Source organism: Numida meleagris, chromosome 3 (assembly GCF_002078875.1).
Source record: "Numida meleagris isolate 19003 breed g44 Domestic line chromosome 3, NumMel1.0, whole genome shotgun sequence".
Classification (NCBI taxonomy): domain Eukaryota; kingdom Metazoa; phylum Chordata; class Aves; order Galliformes; family Numididae; genus Numida; species Numida meleagris.
In genome coordinates, this window is record NC_034411.1 from 18,463,839 (window position 1) to 18,476,582 (window position 12,744).

The window sequence follows — 12,744 nt, forward strand, 5'->3', positions numbered from 1 at the left end:
AGAAGCATACACATGCTAAACATCTAAGAAGGGAATTAAGAGTGGAAGCTGCAAAAGGCTCTAGGAGAAAGAGCAAGATGCAGGATGCTAAATAAATACAGCAAGAGTCAATTATGTAGCTAGGCAGATCAAGCAAGTGTCAGGTAAGGGCAGAGAGGTGGCCAGCTCTTCTCTCCCACTCTCAGTCTCATGTAGTTAAGAGAGGACCAGCGAAAGGGGCTGTCCAGTTGAGCCAGCAGGCCCGTAGGTGAAGCCTTCTAGAAAGCCCAAAACAGTGGCAGGAGCAAGCCACTCCAGGGAGTCTGACAAAACATTAGAAGTGCCAAACCACCACATAAGAAGGGGAAGAATTTATTTATTTTTAAAATCAAGATTTTGTAAGATCAGCTTTTTCCTTCCATTCTGACTTAAAAGCACTGGCCATGCAGTAGCACCTCCAGCATCCAATGACAACAATCCTGGGAAAGAATGACTCAGCAGTAAAGGATGGATTGTCTGGTACTGTACATATGCCAGGAGCTGGCACAGCAACAATTATTAGGGAACAGGTTTGTAAGAAAGAGGTTGAAGGCACACTGGTGGAATTATTCAAATTCCTCTTTTCACAAGTATTTAGATATACTAGCAAAAAAGAACTTACACCAGTGTTTGTAAACACAGATGTGAAAGCAAGAGTACAAGTCAACTTTTAAAAGGGTGGAGATCTTGTGTCCAAGTCCTGTAATATCTAAACTTGGCATGAAGATAACTTCAGACTAAAGGCTTAGGTTGTGCATGCAATTGCAGAATTCTTTAATAGGGCCTGGTATTTGTATACAGGAAGAAAAGCACTAGAAAGCATTTTAAAAACATAAAAGGAAACCAGAGTAATTTATGTTTATCTTCAATGTATTTTTTGGCCTGAATATATATATAAACCAGAAATTCAGATGAATTAAAAAACTTTCTTTTTTTAAATGAATCACTAAGAAGTGAATGTTTTCTATATCTTGCAATATATACATTTTTAAACTGAAAATACTTAATTAAGTGGTGTTGACTGCTGTCATTGAATTCCTGCAGCTTCAATATGTAGATATCTGTATGCCAGCAGGTATAATTCTTTGGAGAGCACATCTTTCTCTCGGAGCCAAAACTGAGATGAAAGTAACACACGTCCTGTTCTTGTCTTACCCCTGTTTCAACAGGCAAGCTACATTGTTTCTGTGCTTCAGAAACTTGAGAATAAAACACAAATGAAACAGCTCCCACATTCATCTCTTCAGAGTCTACAGCAACCAGAAATATATATGATGAAATTAAGTCTATACTGTCAATCATTAAAATGAAGAATGAATAACAGTCTACCTTAAGATCACGATGAACTATGCATTTCTGATGGCAGTACTGCACTGCAGATACAATCTGAAACACCAAGACAATCAGAAAAATATTTTAGCTCAAATTCAATACAAATTTTCGCATATTATTTAGTAATTTTAGCTTCTGATATGATTCAGCAAAACAAAAAAGTTAATACACAAAGCTTTCATTTTTGAAAATATTCATGTAAGTTTCATAAAATCTCAAATACTAAAATTATAAAATCCGTAAGGACAGGTCATTTTTGTATTAAAAAGTTTAATACATACTCCTACAGGCAACAAGAAAAGCATCTGTTTTAAATGCTGATTACCCAATAGCTATAAAGGGAAATAATAATAATTCTTTTTTGAAAAATCAGTAGCTGGATGTTCCACTTCAGATTTTATCCTCTGAAATACTAGTAGCATACCTGTGCATTTCATCATCAGAATAGTTCATTACAGATTTTCATATGCATTTTTTGTATCTACATAACTATAAGACAAGCCTGAGAAAGTTAAAAGCAGTTTCTTTACATGTTAACCACATATTTTAATTCCAAATTTTGCTCAATCTATTAAAGCTTTTCACAAAAACAGTACAAGAAAAAATTAGGATGAAAAGGTTTGTAAATAAGCTGTAAAACCCTTTTACAAAGCATCCCTTGTAGAATACGATGCAATAAGATACAGCAAGAGGCATGCAACAATATCAATATCTCTGGACAGAATTTCTGTTAAACTCTGAAGTATTCAGAAAAGGATTAAAACCTCAAGCAAGTCACAATAAGAAATATGTGGCCCTTAAGAATATCCACTAAGAAGAACGTAAAACAGTCTTTTACTATTTTTAGATAGTATGTAGGAAGCAGATTTTTTTTTCCTACAGGGATTTAACACTCCAGCTTTAACAAACATTACCACAACAATGATCTTTTATTTTTAAAAAAGTAAAAAAAAAAGTATGCACACAAGTCTATCTGAAAACACCATAAATAAAATTGAAAGAGTGAATGTTAATTTCATACCTGCCTGAATTTTGCACGAGCTTCTTTCTCTTTCATTCTTCCATGTGCAACTAAGTAGTCAAACACTTCTCCTAAACACAGATAGGAGAAAACATCAGTACTACTAAGCATGGTTTTATTTTTGACTGTAAAGCACAATCAGGCTTGAAAACAAACCCTCCCCTTTATGAGCAGAGGAAAAAAATTACATTTTACTGCTTGCATTATTTTCTTTTTTCAGACATGTAACACTCAACACTAAAAACCTTTGTACTACGACTCCCTAAGTTTTCCAACACAAATTTAAAAAACACTGTGAAACAGAACAAAATGAGTTGTGACCTTAAAAAACTTATGTTGCATATAAAATACACTGGGAATCAGACGACTTCTTCTATGCCAGATCTGTTCTGCTTATCTCTTGCCATTTCACTCAAGAGCGTACGTACTACTTGCTTTTCTTTCTTCCTGGTTGTTCTCTACAATGAACTTGCTAAAACTCTTTCCAGACCTTCATCTTTGCACTGTCTGACAAACAGCCCCTCCTAACTGGTCACCAGCCTTGTGCTGGGTTCCCTTCCCATCTTCGAAGGATTCCCACTCAGCTGATGAGCAGCTTCCATGCATGCACTCACTATCCATTATGCTCTTTATGATCCTGCTGGTCCCCCTTTTTCTTATTCCTTATTCACACACCCTGGACCTGCCTCTCCAACTGCTTTAGCATGCATTTTCAAGGTAAAACAAGGACTGGTGCTTGCCTAAATATAGCAGGTACTGAGTCAAGTTTCCACCCAGAATTGGCACGAGATTTTCAGCAGTAAACCTTAGATCAGTAACTACCCCAAAGCACAAAACTAATAGGTTACTTTACAGAGCATTATGCAAGCAAGAAAGAGTATGACCCAGGAGGTCTGCTAGTCTACTCTGAAGAGTAGACTGGAATAACCCATTAACCACAAAATCCTTAAGTTGTTCCTAGGCATGCAAGCAGCATGGCTTTCCGCATTGCAATTCATCCTTAAAGCAGAATTAAGAATCCACTTACCCCCGCTGGCATATTCCATTACCAAATACAATGTCTTTTCAGTTTCAATAACTTCAAATAATTTTACTGCAAGAAAAATGAATAAGAGATTGCAGCGGGGAACAAAAGCACAATGCAAACAAAAAACCACTCTTATTCATGAAGTGAGTATAATTTATTGCCAATGAGAACATTACACTGTAAGGAAACCATATATCCTTTAGGTTAGCATTCTTCGGGGGGGGGGGGGGGGAAGGGGGAAAGCAAAATTAATTTCAGGGTTGATAATAAAGCACATTAACTCACAGTTTTCTCAGAAGTTTATGCATACTATACAAAAAGGTTCATGCTAGAATTAGTGTTTAATTTGACAGACTTCTGTAAGACCATACAAACCTTCCCTGTTTCACCAGTAAAATGCTCCCAGTTAGAAGTTTCAGATGCTGACCAGCTAAAAACTGAAGAGCTACCAGGCCTGTTAAGTCTAACAGACTTTCCTCCGATGCCAATAGCCATCACACATTTAAAACAAACACACCACCATCACCACCACTGCCTTCCCGCCCCCGCCACCCCCCAAAAAAAGAAAACCCAACAAAAACCAGCAGAAGCTAAGAACGTTGAAAAAGCAGCAAACAATTCAGGGGATGAAAAGGGAGTGCCTAGCATGTAGTAACTTGTATGCCTTGTCCATACCTTGTATGCAACAAGCCCTCTGGCCGATTCAGGAACATTAAGTGTCTCTGGAACAAGACTGTCCAGCCCTCCTCAGCCAGAAGAATTGTCATCACAAAGTAGGGCCCTGAAGCTGTGGGGTAGGTGAAAGAACTAAAGCAGAAAGGGAAAATTACATACTTGGCAAGTCTAATTTTCTGGAAATATCAGGTGGCAGGAGTCTTTCCTAGACTGAAACAATGGAGTTTTGCTCATTTCACCTAAGAAACTCATATCATTTCATGTAAGCAGGGAAATTTAGGCCCTTGGCTGACCAGAGTGCTCAATGTTGACGCTTTTCTTGACTAAACATTTTATCTCCTCATACGAATAATCTTGTTTCGAGCAGGGTCAATAAGGTGAGCGAGAAAATAATACATTTACTCGATACTTACTGTCCTATTATCTCAGAAGTTTAAGGAACAGAAACATAACTGTGAAGTACATTCAAAATAAAGCCCGCAGAGTAAACAGCATAATAAAAAGAAAAAAGTTTGCAGAAATGCAGGACTCCTACCAATATTGGGATGATTCAGTATCTTCATTATTCGTACTTCTCGAAACAACTGTTGGGAAGTAAGAAAACATTCTTAAAGCATGTTACTCAAGATAAATAACTTTATAAGGTGAAAATGAACAGTGTAAGCCATGGGAATTGACATTAGCAGAAAATATTCTCTATGAGTACATAAAAATAGCTCAATGAACTCCAGTGAACGAAACACACATCTTGTATATTATCTAGTGTAATAACCACCGATTTAACAGTGAAGAGCATAAACTACTACCAGCCATTTATGAAAAAGACACCAATTTTCAAGCTTTATTCAAACACAAACAAATTTTATAGCTCCTTCTGCAATACCAACTTTTAGACTTTCCACTGATTAAAAAGAATGGAATATTTTCACTAGCAGTCGTTATCCCTCTGTGAGCTGATTGTTTAGGTTGCTTGGAAGCTCTGTTAACTGCCCTGAACTACCTCTAAGTGCGAGGGCACATGTAAGGTGTACTATTACCAAAAAAAATCATAAGCCATTTTTAAAAAAGAATCAGAGACCCGGAATCCTGACATCTCCGACCTCATGCTCTACAGAGGTGAAATGTGGAACTGATCACAGTGGCTTTTCTTCTTCCCATCAAGGCTGGAAGGTTTATTACCAAAGTCTGCTTGATGATTCTGAGTCAAGTAATCAAACTTACAGGCTAAGCATACATCTAATACAATGTTCTTTTTTGTTCTTGTTGTTTAAACTGGAAAGAAGACAGCTTTAAGAGGACTTTGCTCTTGCATTTCAAGCATTTTTGGTTTTACCAATTAAGTAAGAGATGACGCAAGACTGATCTAGGGGCTCACAGGGAAGAAGACAAGCAGAAGGAATCTGAAGTGACTACACAGGTTTGTTTAGCAGTATTTACAGCTTTTAGAACCACAGAAGTTTGCACTGTTTTACTTCACTGAGCAGCATATCCCCACTGTCCAACCTATTCGCTGTGCTACACACACTCCAGTCCCAGTAGGTTGTTGAAACGCAAGGAAAAGTCTTCAGTACATTTTTTGACTATTTTGGAAATGTTCACTACAGTCTTCCTTACAGAAAAATTTGGCTCAATGATTAAGTACACTGTGTCTGTTCTGCTCATCTGATGTCTCAGAGGACATCTCTCCATTTTCAAAATTAGTCTCGTTCGTACAGACGCAAAAGGGTACAAAAAAGGTACAACGATGCAAGCTGGAGACAGAACACCTCCTGAAAGAGTGGAGGAGCACTTCAGTTAATATACTACAATGCTTGAGACAACAGAAACATTTATCTGGGAAAACATGAGCAACACACTGCAGTTCATTTGCATTCAAAATGAAACATGTGGGTATGTAATACAACACACTAGAATGAGCTTTTGCAAAATATTCTTGTTTGTTCACAAAGTCAGTTAAAAACCATCGCATCAAGCTGTAAACTAATTCATCAGAAGCTAACAAATCTAAACCAATGGATTGCATAATATGACTGCTTCAGAAGAGTTACTAAGCAGATATAAGCAAAACTGTCATTCCTGCCAGAAGACTGGAAAGGAATTTCACAACTTAACAGCATTAAAGTTGGTATAAAAGTTATGTCCATGAACACAGGTCCTCATAAGCAGTATTTAATACCAGATTTCTATAAACAATTTCAAATTTAGAAAAACCACCAAGAAACACAATTTTACATGTAGCATGAAGCACATCATTGTCAAAATATACGTGCATCATTCTATTCAACATTCTCAAAGGATTTTGAAGTGTAGTAATTGGTTTAAGATTCAAATTGTCTTCCTAGCAACAAGAGCTTTCATTCTACATACCTAATTTTTCTTCCAAAAAGGAAATGGACATATTTAATTTCTGTATTGAGGAAAACAGAACTGCCCACTACCCTCATGCAGATACTTCGTTCTATGAAACATTTCCTTGCTAAGGCTCTGAACAGAAGACATCATTAAGATCTAAAGTTGGGGCCTAGGTTTATTCCATGTAAATGCCAATAGATCCCTCCCCCGCCCCAACAACCACCTCATATTACATATCCTCTTGAATAGAAATTTTTCAGAAAACTGAAGCATATGTTCCCATATCAAAGCAGATACACAGTACTAGTAGTAATCAAGAATACGTGAAGGGGTATTAACAGCCTCAACCTTTTAAAAGTCTCAACCTTTCAAAAAACCAAATCAACTCACAAGTTGAAATAGGGTATTCTCTTCTTGGAGAGTGGTTTTGAGGTGGTTGTTGGCAGAGATGGCAATTCTGAGATGCTGGTGTTTGTTTGGGGGTGCGGGGGGGGGGAGGACCACACTCTTGCCAGATGTCATCCCTTTCCCTCCAGCAAATCTTCTGCAGTTCTGAGGAAAAAGCCGCGCCGCGCGCCATCTTGGCGGCCGTTAGCGGGGCGGCTTTCATTTTTGTGCGGGGGGGCTTGTTTTGTTTTTTATTTATTCAAAAGCACTTCTCCTGCAGGTTGAAATGTGCGCGCATGCTTAAAGCAGTAAATGGACAAAGCTGAAGCAGCAGAAATCATCTTGGGTGATACTCATCCAAACAGATTATGTCAGGCAGAATCTGAATGGAAACTTGCTATTTCACCAGTGGGATGGTGTCTGCCTCCCCACAAATGCAGGTAGCACCAAAATACTGCTCACACAAAACATGAAAGCACTCTTAGATTTCCCTTTCCCCTACCTACCACAAATTTCTAAGACTGCTCTTCAGTCCTAAATGCACTCCTATTCAGAAAGTTCTCAAACGAGCATCTCCTTTTGCAAATGAGTTATAGCCTCAATAGCTTCACTTACAGTACAGGACAGCCAACACCAAACTCAATTTGTAGAGCTTGTACCTGTGGAAAAGGCAGAAAGCCTGAAAATTCGACTCTTGCTTTTGCAGTTTCATTTTTCAGGGCACATACTGTAGAAAATAAGATCTTCTGCTTGCTGTCAGGTTGATATCTACATTTAGGATTTACTGTTTTAAGTCACTAAAAATCAAACAAAAGTCTTCGTCAAGTCAATCTAGTTTCTAACTCATTACTGAGAAGGGATGCTGAAAAATCAAACAAAAAAAGACAAGATCTACAAACAGGTAACACACAGAAGATGTAGAACAATTTCAACCACTTATTTTTGTTGTGCTATTAAGAAAACTCGAAAGAACCCAAGCTGTAGCCTAAGATACGTTTAGCGAGTACAAAGAAGCCCACTGAACTGCTGAAATGGGGAAACCTGGAAATGTCACTCACTAATGAAACCTACTCAGAACAAGAGCACCTTCTGCTCTCCGCCAGTGTTTTGCGTAGGAGCAGCAGAATGCTATTTCAGAAACATCACCAGCAAAGCCAATACAAGAAGACGCTTTCATGTAGCTGACATGCAGAAAATAGAACAGGTATTTTGACATAAATTCAAGATATGATGAAACCTAAAGGCTTAAATTTGGGAAAATGTTACCATCGTGACAGTGGAAAAAAACAGGTCAGAACAATATGCTATTATCTGGACAAAAGTCCACAATAAAAGCCTGCTTTATCTCTTAAACAGGTACTCGCAGAATAAGATGAGAACCACACAGTGAAAAACTAGAAAGGCAAAAAGATCGTGCTCTTAACTCAACGTTGCTTATCTATTTAAAGAGATGGAGGTCTTGATACAAGAAGTATATTATAACTTAAGACAACTTACCACACTGCACCCAGAGAGTCCAAATGGATAAATTCACAAGGACAGCTTACTTCTTATCTCCTAACACCTGATGTTTTTACCTGACTATGCCTGCAAAATAGCTCGTCCATACAACATGGCACAAATATCATCAGGAAGCAGCTAAGGTCAAACTAAACTTCCACTGCTTGCATGACAGTAGCAGCAACTGCAGTACGTGCTCAAATATTTCTGTTTACAAGTCAGAATAGTACATGTGAAATGAGGACGCCTCAGCTCGTTCTACCCAATTAGGTCAGTAGCAAGTACTAAAGCAAAGCCTAATTGCCATTTGCATCCTTTATATTGTAGTAATGGAGAGAGAAAGGCACAGGGCTCATTCACAAAATCCAAGATCACTACATATTTGTCATGTCTGATTAATAGTGCACGTCCAAAAGTTACTGAAGGCCTACAGGTTTTGCTGACCTGTGCACAATTTACTGCTTCCATTAAGTGACAGTGCTCTCAGCTACAGTGCTTCTGATGAGTTCAAACTCAGGAGTGGCATTTTTGTGGTAGAAACTTGCTTTAGCGTTCCCCTATAAATACTCAATAGAAAAGTACCTGTTCCTATTTAAACCACGGTACTATCACCATTCCCCACTTCCAGCGTTACATCTGAAAGAAAAATTGACTGCTTAACAGTCCAGTGCAGAGTACAACTTCAGTGGATAAATCTCAACTACACTGCGATTCAATAAAGCATATGGAACCAAAAGTTTCTATTTTTCTTCCTGTACTTAACATTATAAAAGATGACAGTGAATCTTGGAGACCTCACGTAAGAACTTCTACATATATATATTTTTTAATGCACAGATGACATCAAATGCTAACAGTTAGCAATTTAACCCAATTATTAAATATTTGCATGAATTATAACTCATTTATCATTAAAGCAGTTATCGGTGAAATAAAACTTCCTGGAAAACCGAGCATGAAAAACTTAAGTGTGAAGTCTCCAATGCTACGAAGTATATTGTTTCTACAGAAATGACAGAGTTAAAAATAAGATGACCTACCTTGTTCATATATAATTATTTTTAAAATTAACCTAACAAAAAAAACCCAGAATTTTCAAATAATTACATGTAAATTTAAAAATAAAAAGATTAAAGCAACCCAAGCAGCATCACACTTAATTAACAGCTTCTTTTTTCTTCCTCCAAGAGAATACTTCAATCTAAGCAGGTGTCCAAAAGGCATCATTTTTAAACAGAGTATCTCAATCTTTCTTTCAGTGAGAAAGAATCTCTCATTTTCTCTATCCTAATATACAGACAGAGCTCAAAGGTAGTTAAACTCTATCGCACAGCACAATCCACAGACTGAAGCACTTCTTATCACATAACTTAACTGTTTAGAGCGCAAAATGCATCAAACACGCATTCATCCTGCTTTTGTTTACAATTTCTGCCTAGTAAGTGAAAGAGAATGTATCAATTTGAAATCAGAAATCCAATAGTCAACGTATCCTTCAGAAGTATTTCCACAGAAATACTCCTTCTATGAAAGAAATGTATTGAGCTTTACATCTCTACTAACAGCTTCTCATGAATTCGTCCTGAACTGTTATTTCAAGACTTAAAAATAAAGTATAGCTTTGCATATTCATTTCTGGTTGTTATTTTTTTTTTTTTTTTGGAAAATAGTATAGAAAAAAGCTGGAGCAATTCATTTGGAGGCTGGAACTAAAAGACCGCTCGCTTAAAATACACTGGCAAAGCACATCTTTTGCCCTCTTATTGCTCAGTCCTGCTCATCCAACTGTTCCAGTGTAAATACCAAGCTAAGTAGGAAACAAGCTACACAACAGGACAGGATTTCCCTGATATACTCTGCCAAGAGGGATTCTGATGGGCCCCTCTTTACCAAGTCATTACTAGCAAAGAGGTTTGCTTCAAACAGGACAGACCTTAAGGACAGCAGTGCCTTTGTGTGGACCCTGCACAACAGGAGGAATTGAAGAAAATCCTCAAAAACCTACACTCAATAAAAATACCATGGAGCAGAAATTAAACAAATTAAAGAGCTAAAAGAAATTATAAGTTGTTCACAACTCCCAATAGACAAAAGTTACACTCACAAAAAAAAAAGAATACAATGACAGCCAGAGATAAAGGAACAGTAATGAGACTCAGCTTCTTTCTCATTCTACAGCTACAGCAGCAGTCAAGTATCTATAAACAAAAAACATCCTTTTTCTTTTGAATGGGTAACCTCCAGTAGGACAATACGTTTCTGTGCTTCAGTCAAAACACAAAATTATGCACGGTTAAATGGCACAAACAAACTGAAGACAAAGAACAAGAAAAACAACACAACAATCCAGGGTTTTGGTAAAACACTTACTACAGCATGGCAATGCCTACAAAGAGCTTCTGAATGTCTATCTGCAGGTACTGACAGGGCAACAAACCAACCAGAATGTTCCAATTACCTCCAGTCAATTCTATACACAAAAGTAATTGCCAAGGGTCACTTGAGTTTAACAAATGTTTTATTGGAGTTGAAAGAACAAAGGTAAAAAAAAAAACCAAAAAACACATTAAAGCCACAGAAACCGGCCCTCTCACAACTCCACAAAAAAACAATTACTACATTAAAGAAAAATCCAAGAAAAACACTGTCCTTTATAGCATTTCATCTTGATTTAGTACATAGACAAGTTATTTGTGTAACTAATTAAACACACATTTTATTGTCAGCAAAAACTGAAGCCAGAGGAGGAAGGAAGGGCAAAGTAGTAGTGCTTAGTTAGGAACCATATAGAGTAAATGCTAGCAAACAAACTGCACATGCACACTGTAGTGAAGGCTGTAGGATACCAGCGTCTCCAAAGGTCACAGATACACAGAGATGTTTATTTAGCCAGATAAAAACCAAATATTTTTGCAAAGGAAATAAGAGGTCACAGTTCAAGTGTTCATAGTCTCAGATATCACAATATGCCCTTACCTTTTGCAGACTAGTAGGATTTAGCTGGGTTTTATCTATTATTTTCACAGCAACCTTGGAGAAAAAAAAAAGGAAACTCAGAAAAATGTGTGAATGACAATATATTGCGTATCTATGAGCAAAAGCATACATGTGCCATTAAGACATGCATATGTCTGCTTTTATGCATTCCAGCAGGCAAAGTTTCTCACCTATCAGGTTCTACCAGCAGGAGTTCGGGACTTTGCCACTGGATGGTACCACAAAGGAATCATTTTATACTTCTGGCAGTACTTAGAACAATGTTATCCTGTTTGCTGGAAAGCCACCCCTCCCAAGCACCAAAATGTAATCTATCAGTAAGTTTTTCTTCGGTTTTGGAAATGAGAGGATGAACGGACCTCCTCCCAAACCCCAAATATCCTCAGATGGGCAACAAACTTTTTGGCCTTTTCTCCAAGAAGTTATATTTTCAAAGGGCCAAGTTGGTAGGGGAAGCAATCTCAGGAACATCAAAGAAACGTTCATACAAAAATGAGGCTCTTTTATTCAGAAGAGAAAGGTAAAAAAAAAAAGTGGAAATACTTATTATAAAGATAGACAAAAAGTATATGAAATACTGTGACAGCCTTTTTTTTTTTTTTTCTTTGGAAAAAGCTTACCTCTCTTCCAGTAAGAACATGCCTTGCCAGCTTCACTTTGGCAAAATTTCCTTTTCCTATTGTTTTCAGTAAGCGATAATTTCCAATGTGAGGATGCTCCTCATTGGTAGATGTAATTGAGTTCCTACATCGGGGGATGTTCTGTCTGCTACTGGACTTGATAGGCTGAACATGGGGTTCAGTGTATCCATCCACAGAGGTATGCTGCAAGGAGATAAAATATTTGGGAATTTACCTACTTGGATTTCAGATTGTTGCAGCTAAACAGATTAAAAGCAAAAAAAAAAGTGTGGAGGGGAGGAATGAATTTACTTTTCACAAGTATGTCTGATAACTGGATTGTAGCCTAAGCAGAGCACGCTGCTTTTGCATGCAGTTTGATAGGTGTCTCAAGAAAGAGGTCCGAAGAAAGATTTTACCAACTCCAAAAGTAAAACTAGAGACACCTAGGCAGTAACCAATAAGCCATTACAGACCTCCTCTAATACGAAACTTGGTCAAACAATACACTACACCTCTATGTTTCAAATACACAGTCTCAACCATATTTAGTCTGTATTCAGCACTAGTGAGGCCACACCTCAAGTACCTGTAGTGAGAGGCCCAACACTGAAAACAGAAGGACATTAAGGCCCTGGAGCATGTCCAGAGAAGGGCAACAAAGCTGTGAGGGGTCTGGAGCACAAGTCTGTTGGGGAGTGGCTGAGGGAACTGGGATTGTTCAGTCCAGAGAAGAGAAGGCTCAGAGAAGATCTTATTGCTCTCTACAACTGCCTGAAAGGAGGTTGTGGTGAGGCAGGGGTTGGCTTCTTCTC

At 37.8% G+C, this 12,744-nt stretch overlaps 1 protein-coding gene across 11 annotated transcripts in view; it reads right to left on the bottom strand.

Moving 5' to 3' along the window:
* Window positions 1–12,744, bottom strand: part of MARK1 (microtubule affinity regulating kinase 1) — a 55,829-nt gene that overhangs the window by 23,512 nt on the left and 19,573 nt on the right. For 8 of the 11 annotated variants that reach the window (XM_021393147.1, XM_021393141.1, XM_021393148.1 and 5 more), the window contains exons 2-7: window positions 11,930–12,133; window positions 11,289–11,342; window positions 4,609–4,657; window positions 3,399–3,464; window positions 2,372–2,442; window positions 1,348–1,404 (exon numbers count right to left, since the gene is read on the bottom strand). In XM_021393147.1, coding sequence (XP_021248822.1) covers window positions 1,348–1,404; window positions 2,372–2,442; window positions 3,399–3,464; window positions 4,609–4,657; window positions 11,289–11,342; window positions 11,930–12,133 — 501 coding nt within the window. The other 3 variants (XR_002437565.1, XM_021393149.1, XM_021393150.1) reach the window with 3 other exon arrangements.